The sequence below is a fragment of the Podarcis vaucheri genome (genome assembly GCF_965113315.1).
Source record: "Podarcis vaucheri genome assembly, chromosome: 1".
Classification (NCBI taxonomy): Eukaryota; Metazoa; Chordata; class Lepidosauria; order Squamata; family Lacertidae; genus Podarcis; species Podarcis vaucheri.
The window spans coordinates 6,824,683-6,849,478 of NC_138759.1; the positions used below are offsets into that span (position 1 = coordinate 6,824,683).

At 49.1% G+C, this 24,796-nt stretch overlaps 1 protein-coding gene across 3 annotated transcripts in view; it reads left to right on the forward strand.

Moving 5' to 3' along the window:
* The window catches only part of CCDC198 (coiled-coil domain containing 198), a 32,133-nt gene extending 7,652 nt beyond the window's left edge, over nt 1–24,481 (forward strand). Inside the window, exons 1-6 of one of the 3 annotated variants that reach the window (XM_082219468.1) lie at nt 983–1,324; nt 10,782–10,864; nt 18,809–18,895; nt 20,190–20,279; nt 22,092–22,254; nt 23,675–24,481. In XM_082219468.1, the coding sequence (XP_082075594.1) occupies nt 1,270–1,324; nt 10,782–10,864; nt 18,809–18,895; nt 20,190–20,279; nt 22,092–22,254; nt 23,675–23,922 (726 nt within the window). In that variant the 5' untranslated portion in view covers nt 983–1,269 and the 3' untranslated portion in view covers nt 23,923–24,481. Of the gene's footprint in view, nt 1–982; nt 1,325–4,663; nt 5,703–10,781; nt 10,865–18,808; nt 18,896–20,189; nt 20,280–22,091; nt 22,255–23,674 lie in introns of those variants that run through there. The other 2 variants (XM_082219466.1, XM_082219467.1) reach the window with 2 other exon arrangements.
* Nucleotides 24,482–24,796: the final 315 nt, after the last annotated feature.

Here is a 24,796-nt window from a genome sequence, read left to right on the forward strand (position 1 = left end):
GGGTAGCCCAATGCAAAAATCCTGAGGATCCATGTGGATCCATGCTTTGTAACCGCGTTTTTGCACCACTGCGGCCCCAGGCAACAGTGGGTGCGTGATTTTTTAGGTGCAAGCTGTAGCCATGGACATGCTATGTGATCTGCTGGTGAATTTGGGGTGACTTGTGTAAGCGGCTCCTCTCCTCTCCCGCTTTGCTCCTTTAAAGCAAGCAGGCTCTCTGTCCCTCTCTCCTCCCCACTCAGCGGCTCTTCTCCCGCTTTGCTGTTTCAAAGTGAGCCACGGAGGAGGGAAGGAAGGGGAACCATGGATCCTCTGCTCACGACTGCAGCAGATCCCCCCGCCACCCATAGGCATTCGCTCCATAACACGCACAGACATTTCCCCTGACTTTCTAGGAGGAAAAAAGTGAGTGTTATGGTGCAAAAAATACTGTAAGTTGTTTTACACTGCTTTGAAATAAAGGTTGGGGGACCATCTGACAGGGATTGTTCAGCTTTGACTACTGTGTTTCAAGGGGTTGACCCTTAGAGACCCCTTCCAAGTCTGCAGTTCTGTGTTCCTAACTCCTCACATTGACGCAGTAAGCTAGGCTACACATTCATCACCCTTTAAATGCTGCAATCTGGTGGCCAGTCTGCTGTCCAGGAAAGGGAGAAACGTGTTGGAATAAATCTCTCCCCCCCCCCCCTTCTCTCTTCCTTGCCCAAAAGCTGAATTGCAGGATTCCAGAATTTAAAAGACGGGTTTTATGCATGCAGACCCTGAGGGCTACACACACTGCCTGTTGGCCCCAGGTTTCTGAGTGTGCGTTCTTATGCACACACGGAAGTAAACCCCATCAAACTCAGGAGGACTTAATTCTAATTAAGGATGCACCAAACTGGATTGTCAGTGTCAATATTCAGCAATTTCCCAACTTGCTGGGGGGGGGGAGGAGGAGGAGAATACCTCCTTTGCAGCTACACTGCAACTGTGTGTTGGGGGATTATTTCCTTGCAAAATGCATAACAAGTGCGAAAGGACGTCTAATAACTAGCACACAATGCCTAAAACAAATGGGAAGTTCCTGGTAATTTATCTGCAAACTGACTTTCAGGTTCAGGGGTCTCAGTTGCAATGCTATTCCATCGGAAAACAGTATCTGAACATGACTTTTCTTCCCCATTGCCAGCTCTTCAACGTCTCCTTCCCCTGTTGTTTTTCCCCTTCCCTGGCAAAATGCATTTCCCACCCAGCTGGTAAGGAAAACCACCCGCAACTGCAGAGCAAATGCTTTGCGGTATAGACATTAAGCTGGTGGAGCATGAAGAGTGTTTTCGTGTGGGTGAGTAACCTGCGCTGGGGAATGTGCCTCGGAGTCATGAATTTCATTACTGCATTATGCAGCAGTGCCGCTAAAACGATCGTTCCCCAGCTTGCGGGGTGCCCTAGCCTAACAATCGTTTATGTGGGGAGTGGGGTGGGTGGATGCTCTGCAGAGCAAGTGCTGTGGGATGTTAGAGACAAGGATCTGCAGAGGAAGCTGCCTTCTAGCAGAACAGGCTATCTATCCAGCCCAATCTTGTCTGCACTGACTGGCAACAGCTTGCGGCCTCGGTCCAGTATACCTGAAGGAGCGTCTCCACCCCCATCATTCTGCCCGGACACTGAGGTCCAGCGCCGAGGGCCTTCTGGCAGTTCCCTCGCTGCAAGAAGCCAAGTTACAGGGAACCAGGCAGAGGGCCTTCTCGGTAGTGGCGCCCGCCCTGTGGAACGCCCTCCCACCAGATGTCAAAGAGAACAACAACTACCAGACTTTTAGAAGACATCTGAAGGCAGCCCTGTTTAGGGAAGCTTTTAATGTTTGATGTATTACAGTATTTTAATATTTTTTTGGAAGCCGCCCAGAGTGGCTGGGGAAGCCCAGCCAGATGGGCGGGGTATAAATAATAATAATAATAATAATAATAATAATTATTATTATTATTATTATTATTATTATTGCCAGCTCTTTCCCGTATGTGCACAAGCGATCCTTTTAACTGGAGAGGCCAGCGGTGAACGACTTCTGCTCTGCCACTGAACTATGGTAGTTTTCGGGGGGGGGGGGAGCAGAGATGCTGTGGTCCGCAAACCAAATTCTGGAAGAATCCCCACGTGCCTGCTGGATACTGGCAATTTGCTCAGGCTGTTGTGCAAGGTTTGCAAAGTAAGGTAAAGGTAAAGGGACTGCTGACCATTAGGTCCAGTCGCGGACGACTCTGGGGTTGCGGCACTCGTCTCGCTCTATTGGCCGGGGAGCCGGCGTACAGCTTCCGGGTCATGTGGCCAGCATGACTAAGCCACTTCTGGTGAACCAGAGCAGCGCACGGAAACGCCGTTTACCTTCCCACCGGAGCGGTACCTATTTATCTACTTGTACTTTGGTGTGCTTTTGAACTGCTAGGTTGGCAGGAGCAGGGACCGAGCAACAGGAACTCACCCCGTCATGGGGATTCGAACCGCCAACCTTCTGATTGGCAAGCCCTAGGTTCAAATAATAACCCATTCAGGAAAATAGCCAGGGGTGTGTGCATTGGTTATAGTGCCACCAAGTATCCAGGTTCAAATCTTAGCCATTATGCTCACTAGCTGACCCGAGGCCAGTTACTGCTTCATGAGTTGCTGCTTCCATCAGCTGCATGGTCTGGGGCTGTTTCTGGAGCTTGGATGAGATGTTGCTGAAAAGTAACGGGAGATAGGACTCCATTAAAAATGCATCCACAAGATACCGCCAATTCCTTCGCAGGCTTCTCCAACATAAGGTGTCTCATGGGGGTTTTGCTGTTGGATAGTTTTAAAAGGCAATTAGACATATTCATGATTGACTATCCGTGGCTCATGGGATGCGGGTGGCGCTGTCGGTTAAACCACAGAGCCTAGGACTTGCCGATCAGAAGGTCAGCGGTTCGAATCCCCGCGACGGGGTGAGCTCCCGTTGCTCGGTCCCTGCTCCTACCAACCTAGCTCTTCGAAAGCACATCAAAGTGCAAGTAGATAAATAGGTACCGCTCCAGCGGGAAGGTAAACGGCGTTTCTGTGCACTGCTCTGGTTCGCCAGAAGCGGCTTAGTCATGCTGGCTGCATGACCCGGAAGCTGTACGCCGGCTCTCTTGGCCAATAAAGTGAGATGAGCGCTGCAACCCCAGAGTCGGCCACGACCGGACCTAATGGTCAGGGGTCCTTTATTTATCCATGGCTCATAGCCATGGTGGCAATGTTCTGCCTCCATTCTTGTCGTTGGTTGTTGTCAGCCGTCTGTCTCGAGCGACAGTGGAGAGTGCCTCCAAGGGTAAAGTCAAACCGCTGCATTAGCAGCAAGGAAGTGACCTCCTTGGGGCACAATCCTGGGCAGTGTGTCTGGAGGTCTCCAGGGTTGCCCAGATGACAAAACCAGGTTGATGAGGTCCAAAGGAAAGCAAAGCAATATGTTTGGCCCCAACTTGGCTGCAGGAGTTGCTGGAAGGAGGCGTACAAGGCATCATCAAACTTGTGGGAATGTTCAGGGATGCAGGAGAGGATATATTGTTTGATTATATCCTTTCCAACTTGTGTTAACAAGTTCTACAATTTAGCAGAGTAACATCCCCCTTTTTAAACTTGCACAGCTGATGTGTTTGCTCAGGCTCGCTAAAGACTCTAAAATACGTTTTCCTTTTGGTAATTCGCCATTTAGTCCCTCATAAAAAGATAGACATGACACAGTCTTCTATAAAAGTATAAAAAGAGTTTACTCACTCACATTCTGTTCACAATTGGATCCCAGAAGGCAGACTTAAGTTAGAAAAGTAATATATACCTGGAAACTGTCCCATAAGGAGAGCATCTTAGGCTAAGCAGATGTTGCTTCTTTGACGAATGCGGTCAGAGAGAGAGAGAGAGAGAGAGATGGCTGAACAGTCCTGCTCTTTTGTTACCTGGGCAGGTGAGGCCACGCCCACCTCTAGTCACATGCAGAGGAAGACTGTCCCAGCCTAGGAGAAACAGGAAGTTCCGACTGGCTGGTCCAGACATCCCCTTTTATGTCCACTCTAGGGATGTTGTACTTGACTGCTCTGTGATTTTTACACCCCACAAAACTGTCTTAGGGACTCCACTCTGGATTTGTGTAGGGTTTACTCCTTAGATTTTTCTTCTCCCAAAGATATTGTGATGGCCTGCGACTCGGGCTCGGAGCCAGAGGACTCTCAGACTGCACTGGATCCTTTGCCTCAGGTGGCATGTGAACCGAGTATTGGTCCTGATTCTGAAGAGCCCAAGTCTGCACAGGTCCCCCTGCAACAAGCACCAGCTGGGCCGAGTCAGGGGCCTGAGCCTGCCCTGGCTCCAGATGCAGGGATGACCTCATTGCCTTCAGCTGGGCCATCACCTACAGCTGCTCCACTACCGGTTGGGTCAGGGGAAGCTGAGGCGGCCTCTGGGTCTAGTAACCACCGACATCTCCCGAGCTGCAGAGACTCAGGTCTGAGAGAAGGAGAGACCTGATTACTCGTAGGAGGAGTGCTCGCCTTCGGGTGAGACAGGGAGGTGAGTAACTGGGGGATCAGGACCGGCCGTTACCCCGTCAGAGATAAAAGGCTGCCGGACCCTGCCCCAGGTTGCGGGAATCTGCCTGAGACCTTGTGCCTGACCTAGCCCGGTTTCCTGCCTTGGCCCTGTTGGACTGACTCCTCGCGGAATCCTTGGATTCAGGACCAGACCTGGACCGTGTGGCTCAGGTTAACCCCCGGGCCCAGCACAGATATCCCGCAAGGTAGCAGAGGTTTAGGATCAGAGTCTTCCTTCTCCTGGATGGTCTCCCTTCCCAGGTGGACAAGCCTCACTTGCCCCTCACTTCCCTCCACAGCACTTGCAGAAACCAGCCTTCTTGACTGTTGGACTCATTCTTGGTCTCGTCTGCTCAATCCACTGGAATGCTCCAGGCTGGCTTAATGTTCAGTCCCCGTGAGACGGCTCATTCTTTCATAACAGGAAGTTCCCAAGCCAGGTCAATGTTTAACTGGACTTACCAAAGTGTGGAGATGGGAAGAGTCTGTGAGGGAGTTGCCATGGGAATGGGTGCACTTTTGGCTCTCCTGTAAGTCAGGGCACGTCCTGAGGGGAAAATTCCACTGGGAGACCATCGGTAGGTTGCGTTAGAAATCCAGTTTCATCTCAAAAGGTGGCTGGTCGAACGAGTGGCTCTGGAAACCTGTCCATTTTTTTCTGTTCTTGGGTTTCACCCTTCCTGGTGGACATTGAACTCTGTGTTTTGAACCCGTCTTCAGCTTGAAACCTGGAAATGTCACCCCACTGCACGGAGGAATTCTCAGTCTGTGGGCTTCGTCCTCTTGGATCTTGCCCCCATTTTGACGACTCTACGCTTATGGACCTGGGGAATGGAATATAGGGCAGTTTGGGGAGTTGCGGCCCTTGGCTGTTACTTCTTTTCCAGAGCGACTCACCGCTGTCTGGAAAGATGGGCTCGAATTCCTCAAAGGCCCGTCGGAAGGTGACTAAAGTAGCCCCCATGCCCATGAAAGAGGACTGGCCGCAGGTCCCGGGAAGGGTGGCCGTCTACACGTTCCAGAGCCCTCAGAGGGAGACAAGTCGAAACGCATTTGCCTCTTGGGTGGAAAGGAATCCAGCATCAGACAGGCACCTTCCGCCTCTGAGAGAAATAGGACAAGGGGCATATCCCACAGGTAATTCCTCGTTCCTTTTTAGGGTGTAATGAAATGGATAGAGGTGTCATTTTTATTGTGCCTTCCTGATGATGATCAGTGATATCATACGTTGTTGTTGTTGTTGTTTAGTCATGACCCCATGGACCAGAGCATGCCAGGCACTCCTGTCTTCCACTGCCTCCCGCAGTCAAACTCATGCTGGTAGCTTCGAGAACACTGTCCAACCATCTCGTCCTCTGTCGTCCCCTTCTCCTTGTGCCCTCCCTCTTTCCCAACATCAGGGTCTTTTTCAGGGAGTCTTCTCTTCTCATGAGGTGGCCAAAGTATTGGAGCCTCAGCTTCAGGATCTGTATTTGTATATGTAGCTGTTATTTATTCCTTTCCCCAGACCTGGACTCAAGGCGGGTTATGCAAATTAAAACAACACAGATAAAGCACAAAAAGCCAAAAACATATACAGTGGTACCTCTGGATGCGAACGGGATCCGTTCTGGAGCCCCGTTTGCATCCTGAAGCGAACGCAACCTGTGTCTGCGCATGCCGCAATTCGCCGCTTCTGCGCATGCGCGTGACATCATTTTGAGAACATGCGCATGCGGCGAAACCCGGAAGTAACGTGCTCTGTTACTTCTGGGTCGCCGCGGAGCATAACCTGAAAACACTCAACCTGAAGGACATTTAACCCGAGGTATCACTGTAAAGGGTAATCATTAAATGGTTTAAAATTGAAATTAGAATGATTTTCTAAAAGCCAGACCTGTTAAAATACAGGTGATCCAGGCAGGTACATCCCCTTCATGGGAGATATTTTATCACCAAGTCAACAGATATGGGGCAGGGTTTTCTGAATACCGCAGGTGTGAACATGAGAACATCAGAATAGAGACCTGAGACTGGATCAGGCCAATGTCCCATCTAGTCCAGCATCCTGTTCTCATAGCCACCGGCGAGATGCTTAAATGGGAAACCTGCAAGCAAGATTTGAGCACCAGACCCCTCTCCCCTTCTGCGGTTTCCAGCAGCTGATATTCAGAAACATTGCCACCGATAGCCCTCTCCATGAATTATTTGCCTAATCCTCTTTCAAAGCCATCCAAGTATGTGGTCATCACTGCCTCCTGTGGCAATGAGTTCCACAGGTTCACTACATGAAGAGGTACTTTCTTTTCTCTGTCCTGAATCCTCCAACTATCGACATCACAAAGGTACCTGTCATGTACTCTTTTTGGTGCCTGCTAATAACATTGTTGTTGTTTAAGACTAGCCTAGCCAGATGAATTTTTTAGTTCATTACTAGGTTGTTAGGTTTTTTGAATTTTTGAATTCTTTTTACTAATAATCAGTCCCCAAAAACCTGTTGGAATGGAACAGTCTCCACCTGCCAGCAGGAGGACAGCAAGGAGTGAGCCAGTACAAATTCTGGGGGCAGCCACCGAGAAGGCCCTCTCCTGCATCCCCACCAAATATCCCTGTGAGGGTGATGAGACCAAGAGAGGGGCCTTTCCCAGAGATCTCAGAGCTGGGGTGGGGCCTCATGACTTGTACTCATGGTGGTATCAGGGTGGTTATACACCCCCCCTTTCAATAGTGTTTGTGCCTGCAAAAGATTTGGGACAGAGCAATCTGTGAAACGCTCTCCCACCAGATGTCAAAGAGAACAACAACTACCAAACTTTTAGAAGACATCTTGAGGCAGCCCTGTTTAGGGAAGCTTTTAATGTTTGATGCATTACAGTGGTGCCTCGCAAGACGAAAATAATCCGTTCCGCGAGTCTCTTCGTCTTGTGAAGCAAGCCCATTAGCGGATTAGCGCTATTAGCGGCTTAGCGGATCAGCTGATAAGCGGCTTAGTGGATCAGCTGTTAAGCGGCTTAGCAGATCAGCTGTCAAGCGGCTTAGTGGATCAGCTGATAAGCGGCTTAGTGGATCAGCTGATAAGCGGCTTAGTGGCTTAGGATCAGCTGATAAGCGGCTTAGCGGCTTGGGGAAAAGGGGGGAGGGGAAAAACCCCGCAGGAACTCGCAAGACATTTTCGTCTTGCAAAGCAAGCCAATAGGAAATTTGTTTTGCGAAGCACCTCCAAAACGGAAAACCCTTTCGTCTAGCGGGTCTTCCGTCTTGCGAGGCATTCGTCTTGCGGGGCACCACTGTACTGTATTTTAAAATTTGGTTGGAAGCCGTCCAGAGAAGAAGAAGAAGAAGAAGAGTTTGGATTTGATATCCTGCTTTATCACTACCTGAAGGAGTCTCAAAGTGGCTAACATTCTCCTTTCCCTTCCTCCCCCACAACAAACACTCTGTGAGGTGAGCGGGGCTGAGAGACTTCAGAGAAGTGTGACTGGCCCAAGGTCACCCAGCAGCTGCATGCGGAGGAGCGGGGAAGCGAACCCGGTTCACCAGATTACAAGTCCACCGCTCTTAACCACTACACCACACTGGCTCTCAGATTGGCTGGGGAAGCCCAGACCGATGGGCAGGCTATAAATAATAAATTATTAATATTATTATTATTCCCAGATGAGCCTTGGAATGAGGATTGTAGATTTGACAGGCTTCTGGTATGATCTTATGCAGGGCCTTCTTAAGCACATCTGGCGCCGTGGTGCAAAGATCCCTCCAGCGCCCCCCACTTTCCCAGAGTTTTTGAACTTTTTTAAGGGCTGGAGGAGGCGGGCAGCGGCTGGAGGGTGGCTCCCCCGGTGGAGAAGAGGCGGAAGCTGGACGTGGTGCCTCTCGGCTCAGCTGTCTGCTTCATGCCGCAGGGGCCATGGCAGACAGCACACCGAGCGAGCAGGCCTGCGCTGAGCAAACGGGGGTGCGTGCGCTGCTCCCGGCAAGCGTCGGCTTGGTTTTTTCCCCCTTTTAGCCTTCTGGCGCCCCGTTCAGTGTTCTCCGGACTCTCGCCTGGCGCCCTCCAGAACTTGGCACCCTTGCACCCAGTGCCACTAGCCTCTGTGTGTAAGACGGGCCTGATGTTATGCATTTCCATGAAAAGTTTTGTTTCCAGGAATTCATGCCACCGAAAACAAGGACACGAGCCCTTCTTTGAGAAATAATAATAATCTTGCGTGGAGAATCATGGATGTTTCTCTCCTCAACCCCCCCCCCCCGATGATCTCATGGTAGAGGCTGCCTTGCGCACATGAAAGTGAATGTTACCCCCCCTCCCGAAGAAGACGTGGCGGTGAATACAAATGAGTCCTGGGCATTTGGCAAACGACCCAGAGCGCTTTATGACAGCAAGTGCGCTCACATAAAAACACCTGGCAGAAAGGTATAAGAAAGCAGATTCTGTCGGGTATTATGAAAATGTTGTTTTCTCCTTTCTTTTTTGCACAGCCGTTTTAACTAGCTTATTATGCCAGAGTAGCAAATCTGTGAAGCTACTGGGGGGGGTCTCCTGTGCTTTCCCCCCATCCCCTCAGTTAAAAAGAAAAAGGAAAGTGAAATGGATCTGTGTGAGAGAAAGAGAGCTCTGTTCCGCACACAAGGGGATCTGCATCTTCTAGAGCTAATTGACTGTTTGGGGTTGCCAGTTTCCCCAGAAAGCACTCTCCCTCTCCAAGTTCTAATTTCTGGGCATTATGAATAATTTGCAAATTAGATGCCGTCATTATTAAGTCATCCTGCAGGTGGCATAAAACGAAGCAAAAAAACCAAAACCAAGCCAATTTATAAAAGCAAAGACAAACTGCCAAAAGGGTCAGGACGATGGTGGTGGTGGATCATAGAACTGTAGAGACGGAAGGGACCCAGGGGTCATCTAGTCCAACCCCCTGCAATGCAGGAGACACGGCCCCCCATGTCCCCTCCCCCATGCTTTTTAACATCTATATGAAGCCTCTGGGAGAAATCATCAGGAGGTTTGGATTGGGTGTCCATCAATATGCAGGTGATACCCAGCTCTACCTCTCTTTCAAATCAGAAACAGTGAAGGCGGTGAAGGTCCTGTGTGAGTGCCTGGAGGCGGTTGGAGGATGGATGGTGGCTAACAGATTGAGGTTGAATCCTGACAAGACAGAAGTACTGTTTTGGGGGGACAGGGGGCAGGCGGGTGTGGAGGACTCCCTGGTCCTGAATGGGGTAACTGTGCCCCTGAAGGACCAGGTGCGCAGCCTGGGAGTCATTTTGGACTCACAGCTGTCCATGGAGGCGCAGGTCAATTCTGTATCCAGGGCAGCTGTTTACCAGCTCCACCTGGTACGCAGGCTGAGACCCTCCCTGCCCGTGGACTGCCTCGCCAGAGTGGTGCATGCTCTGGTTTTCTCCCACTTGGATTACTGCAATGCGCTCTATGTGGGGCTACCTTTGAAGGTGACCTGGAAACTACAACTAATCCAGAATGCGGCAGCTAGACTGGTGACTGGGAGTGGCCGCCGAGACCACATAACACCAGTCCTGAAAGATCTTCATTGGCTCCCAGTACATTTCCAAGCACAATTCAAAGTGTTGGTGCTGACCTTTAAAGCCCTTAAACTACTTCGGTCCAGTATACCTGAAATAGCGTCTCCACCCCCATCGTTCTACCCGGACACTGAGGTCCAGCGCCGAGGGCCTTCTGGAGGTTCCCTCACTGCGAGAAGCCAAGTTACAGAGAACCAGGCAGAGGGCCTTCTCGGTAGTGGCACCCGCCCTGTGGAACACCCTCCCACCAAATGTCAAAGAGAACAACAACTACCAGACTTTTAGAAGACATCTGAAGGCAGCCCTGTTTAGGGAAGCTTTTAATGTTTAACAGACCACTGTATTTTAATACTTTGTTGGAAGCTGCCCAGGGTGGCTGGGGAGACCCAGCCAGATGGGCGGGGTATAAATAATAAATTATTATTATTATTATTATTATTATTATTATTATTATTATTATTATTTTAAAAATTGATGTAAACATTATATGTTGATGCAAACACAGGATGGGCACCCCCCCCCCCGATTCCTTTAGCTTCTGCAGTGAAATGTTGGAGGGTATTGAGTAGGTTGGGTTCCTTATCCCTCACTTCAGGGGGAAAAAATGTTAAAAATATTATTATTTATTTATTCAAAAGCCTTTTGCAGAAACTCCCGTGACAAAGATGCTCCTCTTTCCTCCCTCTTTCTCAGTGCCGAGGTCCGTTCCGCTAGACCTGAAGATGGAAGCGGGAGGACAAAGCATCATCAAACAGCATCCTCCCCGAAGACCCCAGGTAAGAGGGGGCAGAGCAGGCCAGTGACGTCAGGGGCAAGTGCCAGGAACAGGTCAGCAATAACTCACACGGCGCCTGTGACATTAACTCTTTATTCAAAGAAACAAACAGCTCGGGAGGCCAGGCCTACGAAGCACAGCAACTCATCCCTGTAGATCTTGCCCCTATGAGGCAGTTGTGGGGCCTTCCCACAGTATACCTGAAGGAGAGTCTCCACCCCCATTGTTCTGCCTGGACACTGAGGTCCAGCTCTGAGGGCCTTCCGGCGGTTCCCTCCCTGCGAGAAGCCAAGTTACAGGGAACCAGGCACAGGGCCTTCTCGGTAGTGGCACCCGCCCTGTGGAACGCCCTCCCATCAAATGTCAAGGAAATACAGTCATACCTCGGGTTACAGATGCTTCAGGTTGCATTTTTTCAGGTTGCGGACCACCAAAACCCAGAAGTACTGGAATGGCTTACTTCCGGGTTTCAGTGGTCGCGCATGTGCAGAAGAGCTAAATTGCGCTTTGCGCATGCACAGAAGCACAGAATCTGTGTGCACAGATGCAGGTTGCGAACGCTGTGGGTTGCGAACATGCATCCCGCACGGATCACGTTCGCAACACGAGCGACCACTGTAAACAACTATCTGACTTTTAGAAGAAATCTGTAGGCAGCCCTGTTTAGGGAAGTTTTTAATGACTGATGTTTTAATGTATTTTTAACCTTTGTTGGAAGCCACCCAGAGTGGCTGGGGAAACCCAACGAGATGGGTGGGGTATAAGTAATAAATCATCATCATCATCATCTAAGTCTCCTCTCCTGGGTCCTTCCCAAGCAATCTAAGACTTGGTTGAGGCATCTGTCTCTGCCCTGCCCTCTTCATACCTCTTCTGGTCCTGGGAGACCAGTGGGGAAGGGAGCTGGTCGCAGCAGGAGAGAGAGACCCCCTGACTTCTTCAGCAGCCTGCCTCATCTCTGTCTCCTGGTCCCTCTCTTCTCCTGCTGTCCAGGCTTCAGGGAATCATATCCCTCCCACTGTGGCAGCCAAGAAGCAGAGAAATGATAAAAGTTCTTACCAAGCAATTTATTCAATGATTCACAGAGAGCGGCAGAGGAATGCACCCTTCCCTAATAATGCCATTGCTCTAAGTAAAGTCCAAGCCTCCTACGTCTTCCCTATTCTACGTCACTCCTACATCAGCTAATCTGAGCTTTCTGCCTCTGAGTTCTCTGTTCTACTACCTTCAATACATGTCTGGACTTGGGCGAGGGGGTCAGGAATGTTTTTCAAGGACACGGAGTATACCTGAAGGAGCGTCTCCACCCCAATTGTTCAGCCCGGACACTGAGGTCCAGCTCCGAGGGCCTTCTGGTGGTTCCTTCATTGTGAGAAGCAAAATTACAAGGAACCAGGCAGAGGGCCTTCTCGGTAGTGGCTCCCTCCCTGTGGAACGCCCTCCCATCAAATGTCAAGGAAATAAACAACTATCTGATTTTAGAAGACATCTGAAGGCAGCCCTGTTTAGGGACGTTTTTAATGTTTGATGTTTTATTGTGTTTTTAATAATATTGGGAGCCGCCCAGAGTGGCTGGGGAAATCCAGCCAAATGGACGGGGTATAAGTAATAAATTATGATGGTGATGATGATGATGATGATGTCTGTCAGCTGTCTCTCCCCTGGTGCTTCTTATTCTTCTTGCTGTTCCTCTTCCAATATTTCCCAGCTTCTGTCCTCTGCAACCTCTGAACTATGCCCTTCTGCAAACCACTGTTCTAAATCTATAATGTCCTCCTGTTCTGGGGAAGGTTCAGAAAAATCGGGGCAGTCCCTACCATTCCTCCTCAGTCCAGCCCCTGACACCTGCCTCTGAGTCTGGACTGCTCTCTGCCACAGACTCATCCTGCTCACTAAGTCCTGTTACCCCTTCAGCTGCTGACACCTCCTCCTCCCAGTCTCCTCCCTCTTCTCCCTCTGACCACTCATTGTTGTCCCATCGCCACTCCCCAGGCTCTGAGCCTTCTTCCCTTGGGGGTTCCCCAGCAGGTCCCCCCCCCACTCCTCAGCATCCAGCTAGTCCATGACTAGTGAGGAGGTGTGGAACTGGCTGAATGTGGCTCAAGGCTCTCGGCTCGGGATGTTAGAAGGCATCATTCTCCTTTCTACCCTGTATCTGTCAAGCGCACCGCCATTTCCGTTCTGTTGCAGTTCACCTCCCGCCAAACCCCACTCAATTCATCTCACTTCCCGCTGTGGCGAATTTACATAACTTGTGCAATATTGTTGTTGTTGTTTAGTGGTTTAGTGGTGTCCGACTCTTTGTGACCCCATGGACCAGAGCACGCCAGGCACTCCTGTCTTCCACTGCCTCCCGCAATTTAGTCAAACTCATGTCTGTAGCTTCCAGAACACTGTCCCACCATCTCGTCCTCTGTCCTCCCCTTCTCCTTGTGCCCTCCAGCTTTCCCAGCATCAGGGTCTTTTCCAGGGAGACTTCTCTTCTCATGAGGTGGCCAAAGTCTTGGAGCCTCAGCTTCAGGATCTGTCCTTCCAGTGAGCACTCAGGGCTAATTTCCTTAAGAATGGATAGGTTTGATCTTCTTGTAGTCCATGGGACTCTCAAGAGTCTCCTCCAGCACCATAATTCAAAAGCATCCATTCTTCAGCGATCAGCCTTCTTTATGGTCCAGCTCTCACTTCCATACATCACTACTGGGAAAACCATAGCTGTATACGTCTATTAATTAGAAGCCGCCGATGGGCTTCTCCTCGATGAATTTGCCAAATCCTCTTTCAAAGCCTAGAAGGAAATGTGACTCTCATGCTTTCAAGTTCCCTGGCATGCTATCCGGTTTAGCACTCGCGCCGAAGTTAATTTGGTGACATGGTTAGCGCAGCAGCTAACGGGAAGCTTTCGTGATGACAGGTCCCCCGAAGGCAATAATTGCACCATCGGTCCCTTAAAACGGCCGTTGCGCAGTTGAGATTGAAATTCACAGGCCCGCGTCCCGGCAAACGTCCCTCAAAGCCAAATCGAATGATGCGGAAGCCTGTGGGAATCTTCTCCCTGGAGAGATCCCCGTTACCGTTCTTTGACTTGACAAGATCCCTTTGAAGGTCTGCCTCTCTTTCGCTCCTTTGCCTTTTCTTCCAGGCAGCGTCGTCCCTTTTCATGTGAGATCCCACCAGATGCTTTTAGCTGGCTTGCTGATTCCTTTCGCTCGGCCTACTTCCTCGGGCTTTGAAAGTCTCGGCGGTGAGAAGGCTGGAAGAAGACTGCAAAAGGCGTTCTCAGGAGGACTTCTGGCCCTGAATCCCACGCAGATTCCCCACAGCTGTGTGTGAGGATCTCTGGTGCAGTCTGGAGCAGAATCGAAGCCCTTCTTATTCACACACACAGATCAAGCAGCTAGAAAGTTATATCATCACCAGCACCGTCCATTTTAAATGCCACCCATCTGACTGGATTGGCTAGTCACTCTGGGCGGCTGCCACAAAGAACATTAAAAGCACAGGGATAAATGCTTGAGACCCTAGCGATACAAACCAATTGGCCAAAGCAAAACCAAAGTAGGGGGGTTTTTTTCAGCTGGGAAAGTTACAAAGGAAATGAGTGTGGGATTGTCCAGGGCTCCTCCCTGCAGAGGGTTCACTCTTTTTTTTAAATAATAATTTTTATTAAATTTTCCACCGTGATAACACAAACCACAAAGCAAGATGATACACAGAAACAGGGGGGGGGGGGAGAAGAAAGGGGGGGAGGGGGAACAATAAACAGATAAACAATAACAACAAACTTAATTCTTCACAAATCCAACTTTTTAACCATCTTGGTTGACTTCCTCAAATCCCTTCTGAGTTTCCTTGTAATTAAAAGTAACAGCTTTCCAATATCATTATTAAACTAAAATAATTTCCAATTATAGTCCATCTTACTCACTTTTCTTAACGTTCTAAATCCCATTTATTTAATTATGACTTAATTTAATCCTAGGCCGATTTGTTTCTTTCAAGTAATTTCTAATTTTTTATATTACAATATTCAAATAGTCCTTGAATTTCCTCCAGTCCTCTTGAAACTCCTCTTCTTTCTGGTCACGGATTCTTCCAGTCAGGTCAGCTAGCTCCGAAAAGCCCATCATCTTCATCTGCCAATCTTCCACTGTTGGTACTTCTTGTGTTTTCCAATTTTTAGCAAGTAATATTCGGGCAGCCGTTGTGGCATACAAAAATAATTTAACATTTTTCTTGGGCAATTCTAAACCTGTAATTCCAAGAAGAAAGGCCTCTGGGTTCACTCTTTATTGTAACTGATCACATTTACAGCTCCGGAAATCACTTCTGCACAGGTGCGGTTTTCGGTGTCTGAGCATGCGCAGAAGCAATTTCCAGTGCCACGGGCATGCGCAGACACAATTTCCGGCGTCGCGCTGCACCGGCCCGGCCCACGGAGGATTTTTGCGGGAGTGATCCAGCCCCTGCCCAGTAAGCCTTGACAACCTCTGGTCTAGCCCTTTTATGTTTTTGAGTATGCCTAAAAAGAAGGGTTGCCGCTGAGTGGCAGAGCACCTTCTTTGCACGCAGGAGGTGCTGGGTTCAATTCCTGCCATCTCCAGGTAGGGCTGAGAGAGATCCTTGCAAGGAACCCTGGAGTGCCACTGCCCGTCAGTGCAGTGCAGCTTCCTATGTTCTTATGTGTACGGAAAAGTTATGATTTGTGAAGAGTGTTCCAGCTGAACTGAGCAGCTGGCAGATTTTCCTCCCTGGGTTCCTGGGCAAAATGGTTTGAAGAGGAGTTAGCTTTGCAGTGTTAGGTGCTGCCACCTAGTGTCCACACTCAGAAGGCAGTTTCTGCAGAGGAATCATAGAATCATAGAATCATAGAGTTGGAAGAGACCACAAGGGCCATCGAGTCCAACCCCCTGCCAAGCAGGAAACACCATCAGAGCACTCCTGACATATGGTTGTCAAGCCTCTGCTTAAAGACCTCCAAAGTAGGAGACTCCACCACACTCCTTGGCAGCAAATTCCACTGTCAAACAGCTCTTACTGTCAGGAAGTTCTTCCTAATGTTTAGGTGGAATCTTCTTTCTTGTAGTTTGGATCCATTGCTCCGTGTCCGCTTCTCTGGAGCAGCAGAAAACAACCTTTCTCCCTCCTCTATGTGACATCCTTTTATATATTTGAACATGGCTATCATATCACCCCTTAACAGATGGGAACAGATGGGGCTCTTCCAACTGGGAAGGAAAACTCTGATCCTAAACCTCCATGGGCTTGCAAGGTACAGTATTTTTCACTCAATGAGATGCACCTGACCATAAGACGCACCTAATTTTTAGAGGAGGAAAACAAGAAAAAAATATATTCTGAACGAAACAGTGGATGCATGATTTTTGTGGTTCACGCTGTGGCCACAGACATGTGATTTGATGGTGAATTTAGCAGAGACATCACCTTGCCAACAAAGGTCCGTATACCATACTTTTCGCACCATAGGATGCACCAGACAATAGGACGCACCTTGTTTTAGAGGGGGGAGAACAAGAAAAAAAAATTCTCCCCCTCTCTGCCCAGCGCCCCTTCAGCGAAGCGGCAGGAGGCGCTGCACAGAGAGGGGGAGAATTTCCCCCCTCTTGTTTCCCCCCTCTAAAACAAGGTGTCGTTTAAGGCGCGTTCAGTCGCCTTCAGGCGGCTACCTTGGAAGCCTGGAGAGCGAGACGGGTCAGTGCACACCGACCCCTCTCACTCTCCAGTCTTCAGGTTCCTTTCGACCTGCTCTTTGGGGCTGGCGGGGGGGGGGAGCCCACCACCAGCCCCAAAGAGCAGGTCAGGGAGCAGCAGAAAGCTTCTATTGCTTCTTTAGCCCCGCGCACACTCTCCCGGCTGGAGAGGTGGCACGCGGCTAAAGAGGCTCCTGCCATAGCCGCGCACCACCTCTCCAGCTGGGAGAGGGTCACGGGGCTATGGCGTCTTCGCTCCATAGGACGCACTCACATTTCCCCTTCATTTTTGAAGGGGAAAAAGTGCGTCCTATAGAGCGAAAAATACGGTAGTTAAAGCCATGGTTTTCCCAGTAGTGATGTATGGAAGTGAGAGCTGGATCATAAAGAAGGCTGATCACCAAAGAATGGATGCTTTTGAATTATGGTGCTGGAGGATACTCTTGAGAGTCCCATGGACTGCAAGAAGATCAAATCTATCAATTCTTAAGGAAATCAGCCCTGAGTGCTCACTGGAAGGACAGATTCTGAAGCTGAGGCTCCAATACTTTGGCCGCCTTATGAGAAGAGAAGACTCCCTGGAAAATACCCTGATGTTGGAAAAGATGGAGGGCGCAAGGAGAAGGGGATGACAGAGGACGAGGTGGTTGGACAGTGTTCTCGAAGCTACCAGCATGAGTTTGACCAAACTGCGGGAGGCAGTGGAAGACAGGAGTGCCTGGCGTGCTCTGGTCCATGGGGTCACGAAGAGGAGGACACAACTAAACAACAACAACAAATGCAAAAATCCTGAGGATCCATGTGGACCTGTGCTTTGTAACCGCGTTTCTGCGCCATTGCGGCCCCACACAACAGTGGGTGCGTGATTTTTTTGGTGCAGGCTGTAGCCGTGGACATGCTATGTGATCTGATGGTGAACTTGGGATGACTTTGGGGTGACCCAATGTAGAAATCCTGAGGATCCATGGGCTTTTACCTCCCCCCTCCCAGGCAGCCTCTGCTAGCATCCCTTATCTCTCTTCCGATCCCACTGATTAGCTGTTTCCTTTCAGCACTTTATACAAATATTGAAAAGCACTCCTCTCCTGAAAGATACCTGCTCTGGCGGGGCCCGAGGTCTCAGGAGCTCAGAAGGGCTCCAGAAAGGTCTTGCTGCCTCTCAGCACCCTCCATTCTGGGTCCTGTCTCCCGGCCACCTCAGAGTCATTTCAGGACTGGGCGGGTGACACAGATGCTTTTCTGAAGAGGCATCTGAGAGTAAAATTTGCAAAGTTTGGGAGACAGTGACAGCTGACAGGGTCCTGCTTCCCTTCAACATACAGAACCAATGCACAAAACAACACTGATTAAGAAGGGAGTTCTAGTTGTCCTGTTTATTATACATACATACATACATACATACATACATACATACATACATACCCCAGCCACTCTGAGTGGCTTCCAACAAAAGATTAAAAATACATGAAATACATGAAAACACCAGTCATTAAAAACTTCCCTAAACAGGGCTGCCTTCAGAAGTCTTCTAAACGTCAGATAGTTGTTTATTTCCTTGACATCTGATGGGAGGGCGTTCCACAGGGCAGGTGCCACCACCGAGAAGGCCCTCTGCCTGGTTCCCTGTAGCTTTGCTTCTCGCAGTGAGGGAACCACCAGAAGGCCCTCACAGCTGGACCTCAGTGTCAGGGCAGGACAATGGGGGTGGAGACGCTCCTTCAGGTATACTGGACTGAGGCCGTTTAGGGCTTTAAAGGTCAACACCAGCACTTTGAATTGTGCTCGGAACCGTACTGGGAGCCAATGCTTCAGCAGTACATATACTAAAATTGGAACGATACAGAGAAGATTAGCTTGGCTCCTAGTAAGGGAGCCACTGTGGTGTAGTGATTAAGAGCGATAGTCTCGTAATCTGGGGAACCGGGTTTGCGTCTCCGCTCCTCCACATGCAGCTGCTGGGTGACCTTGGGCCAGTCACACTTCTTTGAAGTGTTTGTTGTTGGGGAGGAAGGGAAAGGAGATTGTTAGCCGCTTTGAGACTCCTTAGGGTAGTGATAAAGCGGGATATCATAATCCAAACTCCTCTTCTTCTTTCAAGACCAGTGTTAGGTAGCCTCAGCAGCCGCTATTTCATTTATATACTGATTGGTTGCAAACAAAACAAAACAAAACAAAAACCCTCAAATATCTCAAAGCGAAACAGTTTTGAACAGTCCAACTCTCTCTTCTTGGCTTTGCAGAAGTTGGAGCCTTTCATTCTTGCAAAGGACATCCCTGCAGACAAGTTCTTAAGCCTGCCGTGTGGAGGAGCAGCATACAGAGCAAAGGTTGGTAGAAGTTCAGGAAGGAAGGAAGGAAGGAAGGAAGGAAGGAAGGGAGGGAGGGAGGGAGGGAGGGAGGGAGGGAAATGTTTATGCCGTAAGTACAGGGTAATCTTAGTGTCCAACCGCATGCTGCAGTTAGCAGTTTTTAAGGAGGTGCGATTAACATTCTGGCCATGGAAGAACCGTCTCAAACCCATGCACTGCTCTGCTTGGGCAAGAATTCCCATCATCCCTGCCCATTGGCCATGCTGGCCAGGGGTGCTGGGAGTCCAGCAACACCTGGAAGGCTAGATGTTCCCTTTTCCAGATAGACCAGGGTTTCCCAAACTTGGGTCTCCAGCTGTTTTTGGAGCACAGCTCCCATCATCCCTAGGTAGCAGGACCAGTGGTCAGGGATGATGGGGACTGTAGTCCAAAAACAGCTGGAGACCCAAGTTTGAGACAGAGAATGGTCTTCCCATCCAATAGGGCTGTTTGATTTCCGTTCCGTCTTCTTAGGGAGGGGATTAAACTATCCTAATTTAGGCAAATGCTTCAATCTTTTTCAGTTTAATCATCGTCAACACATACTTCCTCCAGAGACATAATATGTAGAACTTTAGCGTGGGAATCTGCTTCCTATGTCCCATGGTTGCAAATACTCACTCGTTGGACCAGGTTTTGCTTCAGCAAACCAATTCCTATGCCCATTGCCAGGAAGAACTATGCTTATACTCACACTAGGGATGAATGGAGAATTTTTTGCATTTTAAAGCAAATTGGTCTCGTTTGCACCTCCTGGCCCTAAGTCACAGACTGGAACATAACGATCCTTTGGTTTTTACATTTCTCTGAATTTTGCAATACATTTCTCACCCCCAAATACATTTAAAAGGTGTGCATTTTAGGATAAAACACATTTAGGAATGAATGTATTTGGAGATTAGATGCATGGGTTTAAGTAAATACATATGTAAGTATGAATTTAAATAAGAATTTCCTTGTGGGCTTTTTTTTAACAAAAAGAAAGGTAAAAACCCACAGATTAATGCAGAAACCGGATGGATCAGATTTATGAATGTACGCATGCAAACCTGCAACAGACCAGAAACAGAGTGATCCATCATCCTTATATCACTGCCTAAGAATCTTTGATTTTAGAGAGCATAAGAATAGAACACCAGTCGAGCGTGTTTTTTTGCGTCAGCTACAAATACCCTTGTTCACCTTGCCCAACGAGTGATGGATAGGATCGTGATGGAATCATGAGTTTGTTTTGCGAAATATGGGTCTCCTCCCCCTCCTTTTCCCTTGGAAGGAGCAAGATAAAGGAGGGAAGACTGTTCTGCACCCCGCTGGAAGACGGCAGTATCTACTGAAGATGAAGATGCTGGAACAAAGGAAAGAGGTAATGGCCATGGGATGCCCTTGGTGGATTCAAGAGGGAAACGTGGATAATTAAGTAAAATGATGGAACTTCCATTTTGTGCATTAGAGAACACCATTGCAGGAGGGACTGTGATAAGAGATGGTATCTTTCTGAATGGATTCACTGCCATAACCATAGGCTTACGACATTCAGTTGTTTATCAATTCCATTAATTGTAGAGAAGTAAATTCAATTAAACAGATTTTAATTGAATCGTTTTATTTGACCGATTTAAGGGTTTTTTTATAGTGCGACTGTATACAGGTCCAAATCAGAAGTGGATTTGGTGGGATTTACTCCCAGGTAACCTCCATAGGAGGGATGCGGGTGGCGCTGTGGGTTAAAACCACAGAGCCTAGGACTTGCCAATCAGAAGGTCGGTGGTTCAAATCCCTGTGACGGGGTGAGCTCCCGTTGCTCGGTCCCTGCTCCTGCCAACCTAGCAGTTCGAAAGCACGCTAAAGTGCAAGTAGATAAATAGGTACCACTCCGGCAGGAAGGTAAACGGCGTTTCCGTGCGCTGCTCTGGTTCGCCAGAAGCGGCTTAGTCATGGTGGCCACATGACCCGGAAGCTGTACGCCGGCTCCCTCGGCCAGTAAAGCGAGATGAGTGCCGCAACCACAGAGTCGTCCGCAACTGGACCTAATGGTCAGGGGTCCCTTTACATTTACCTTTATGTTCCTGATGGGATGCGGGTGGCACTGCGATCTAAACCACTGAGCCTAGGGCTTGCTGATCGGAAGGTTGGTGGTTCGAATCCCTGCGACGGGGTGAGCTCCCGTTGCTCGGTCCCAGCTCCTGCCAACCTAGCAGTTTGAAAGCATGTCAAAGTGCAAGTAGATAAATAGGTACCGCTCCAGCAGGAAGGTAAACGGCGTTTCCGTGCGCTGCTCTGGTTCGCCAGAAGCGACTTAGCCATGCTGGCCACATGACCCAGAAGCTGTACGCCGGCTCCCTCGGCCAGTAAAGCGAGATGAGCCCACAACCCCAGAGTCGGGCACGACTGGACCCAATCGTCAGGGGTCCCTTTACCTTTTATACAGGTCCAAATCTGAAGTGGGTTTGGTGGGATTTACGCCTAGGTAACCTCCATAGGAGTGCATCCTTAGGGCCAGATCCAGCTACATAGTTGTGCTAGCGGCAGCCAATGCAACGTGTGCGAGTGTAATAGAGCTGTCTCCTCTCTCCTTCCCACACTGCACCCCCCCCCCCAAATTGGCTCCAGGAAGTTGAGAACACCCAGAATAGCACACGGGGGAAGGAGAGGTGTGATCGTTTCACCAGGCAAGCAGAAATCTTTGTGCCAGTGCAGCGCTACTTTGAATTCCACCCAAAGTCAAATAATCTACCAATTAAATGCACACGTGGGTTAAAACAGCATTGCAATCTGTTTTTAATTGTGACCTGTGTTCGTTGCGACTTGCCCCGAGACCTTAGGGTGAAGGGAACAAAATCAAAATGATAATAATTATTCTTATTATTTCTGAAGAAGGAAGCCTATTTTCTTTTCAAAACTGCAATAACGCTTGCAGTTCAAACCCTGAGCCACCCTTTAGTTAGAGCGAGCGACCTGCTGCATTCTTTGGATGCAAAAACGAAGGTCAAATTTATTCCTCCTGAATTGGCGCGGCATCCCTCAAAGGATCATGGGAACTGTAGTTTGGGGAGGATTCCGATCGCAACCCTCCGGCAGCTGCACTACAGCTCCCGGGTTCCCCTGGGGAGAGCGAAAGACTGCTAGACCTGTTTAAGGCCCTTCTGTGAATATAACTAGCTATTTATTAACGCAGGCAGAACTGAAAAGATGCTTGCAGGAGGAGGCAAGACTTAACAAGCCAAAAGCGAAGGATCTCAGCATCAGCGAAACTCTTGGGTGTGTGCCGGGGAATAATAGCTCCGAAGATGAGGAGCTTCTTGCCCTTGAGCGTGACCAGACATTTGACGGAGACCACGGTAAGTGATCCTGGGGAGCTGAGCAGGTTTTCCGGTTTAAGCAACCTTCTGTGGTTCACACTGCTGCAACTGCCCTATAATTAAGACACCGCTTCCCGCACGGATCACGTTCGCAACCCGAGCGTCCACTGTAGTTTAGGGTAACAATTTGTCAAAGAAGCATGCTGCAGATCCTTCCGATAGCTTGTTACTATGAGCCTGGCCACTAGTCAAAGAGAACTCCTTAAGAGATTTGAACTGTTAAGTTAGCATCACCTCCCAGAAAAAGACTGAGCAGTGCCAGATTTGGACAAGTAAGGACGTTTCGTCCGGTAATTGCATTTACATATGCTGATCAGACAGCAAGTCCCAGAGCTGCAAGATATATTGGCATTCAGGTCAAATGCCCGCAAGTCACCAAGTGCCATTTTGTGACTGTCCTGATTGCCATTGGGCGACAAGGCAGAAGGTGGGAAAATGTTTTCCACTCCAGTGTCAGAAGTCCAGTCCCCGGCTTGATAACACAGTAAGCGTAGTTAATTAAAAATGATGATTTATTGTCAAATCAGATAGCTCCAGATGACTTAACACGGCTGCCGCCATTATCAGTCAAGATGACCCTTCTGAAGACTGCCTCCCACATGACCAGAAGCAACTGAATTTTCACTTCTTACGTCTTGTGTTTTGCTTCCTATCTTGTAACCCTCCCATTCGCAGAGACCTCAGACTAAGGGGGTCAGCTCCCACCTCTTCCCCACTCTCTGAAAGGCTGTTTCTTAACTCTTTCCTGCCTGTTTGTGCTTCCAGCGAGCATTGATTGCGTTCTAGCCTGTTCTCCGTTACTGTCTTATCAGCTTGTATGTCAAGGTCAGGAGGAGCCAGAGTATGCAGCTTTCCTCTGTCTGACTAACATCAAAGCAACCGCTCTGATCCTGGCTATTTTCTGCAGTTAGCTGCAAACTTTCGCTTGGCGCTGGATCATTCCTGACACCCGAGGACCACATTTGTTTCTGGGCATCCTTCCCAGGGTCATGCACCAGGGGTGGGTGGGGCCAGAGGCGAAAGGGGGCGGATCAGTGGATGCAAATTTGTACTGAAGGCTAGTTTCTGCCCACACATCCAAACACCCCTCCTCTGGCTTCCACTGAGGCAAGGAGGAGGCATTCTCAGAGTTCCAGGACACATTCCAAGCAAGCAAACACAATTCAGGTACAAAACAGCACCAGTGGTGGAGCCTGGGGGCACTTCCAAGGGCCTGGTAGAGAGCCCTGGAGGGCCGCATTGAGCCCCCAATCTTGGGATTCCCCACTCTTCCTCTAGGCAAAACTACTGCAATCGATGAGCCACTCCAAGGTAGCCAAACCCATTACAGTGTTGTTATGAAGCTTCCTGTGGTGACCAGATACCCAGTGCAATAGAGCTTCCTGTTTCTTTTTATTAGGCGATCGGTGGAGCGGAGAATTTCCAAAAGAGCTTGGACCTTCTGAACCCCACCAAGGACAGAGGGGTAAAGTGGAGACATGGTTGCTAAAGCAGCAGGCAAGAAGGGAATCTTTCTGGGATGCATCAAGCACGGACTCCGAGAACTGGGAAGGCGACTTGGGGAAACCTCGCCGGAGACCAGCCTTAGTGAGGACTAAGACGGAGAGGATTGCTCTGTTCGATGAGTTTTTTGATAGAGAGTTCTGAGCCAGAGAGTCCCCAGAAGGAAGGTCAGGTTGGCGAGGAAGACGGAGCGAGCCTTCAAGTCAACAAAGCAGGTGTCATGGCGGCTAAGAGACCGACACCCTCCCATCTCACTTCTGCCATGGACTCGCAAGCTTCTCTCTTGCTCTGCAAAATGGGCGGTTTCAACAGCTTACCTTACAGGGTAGGTGTGTGAAGCGTTGGGCATACTTGGAAGTGTTATACCAATGCTAAGTATTATTACAAAGCCCTCAATGGCTCGAGACCAAAGGACCTGCAGGAGTGACTATATCACCCTGTTCTTGATGCTTCCTGGTTAGCATTGACCCAATGACAGGGCCTTCTTTGTGGTGGTCTCTTTGTGGAATGCCTTCCCTGGTCAGGTGAGTCTCTCTCTCTCTCCCCCTCCCCGTCTTTCAGGAGAAATTTAAAGGCATCCCTGTTTACCCAGGCCTTTGAGGGCCAAGAGACCTTGAAATTAGGAGCTGCGAGGGAAATGTGATTGCTTTTCAATGTTGTTATATGTTCTCAACGGTTTAAAATGGTTTCTAAATGTTTTAAACATGTGTTTTATTTTAAACTGAATTGTTTTAACATTTGCTATGTTTGCCACCTTGGGCTCCTTTGGGCAGACGGGCGAGATACAAATTTAATAATAAAATAAAATTATAAAACCCTGGTTCAGCGGTTGGCATGGCTTGGTCAATAACTAAACTAAGTGGCCTGGGAACCACAGGCTTTGCTGCAGTGCTCTGCTGAGATAAGCACATTTAACAGCCTTTATTCAAGCTCAGCCGAGTATAGTCTGTTGTCGTAGCGACTCTCCGCGATTTCTGGTGGAGACTTTTCCCATCCCAGCTACCTGAGATAATTACCT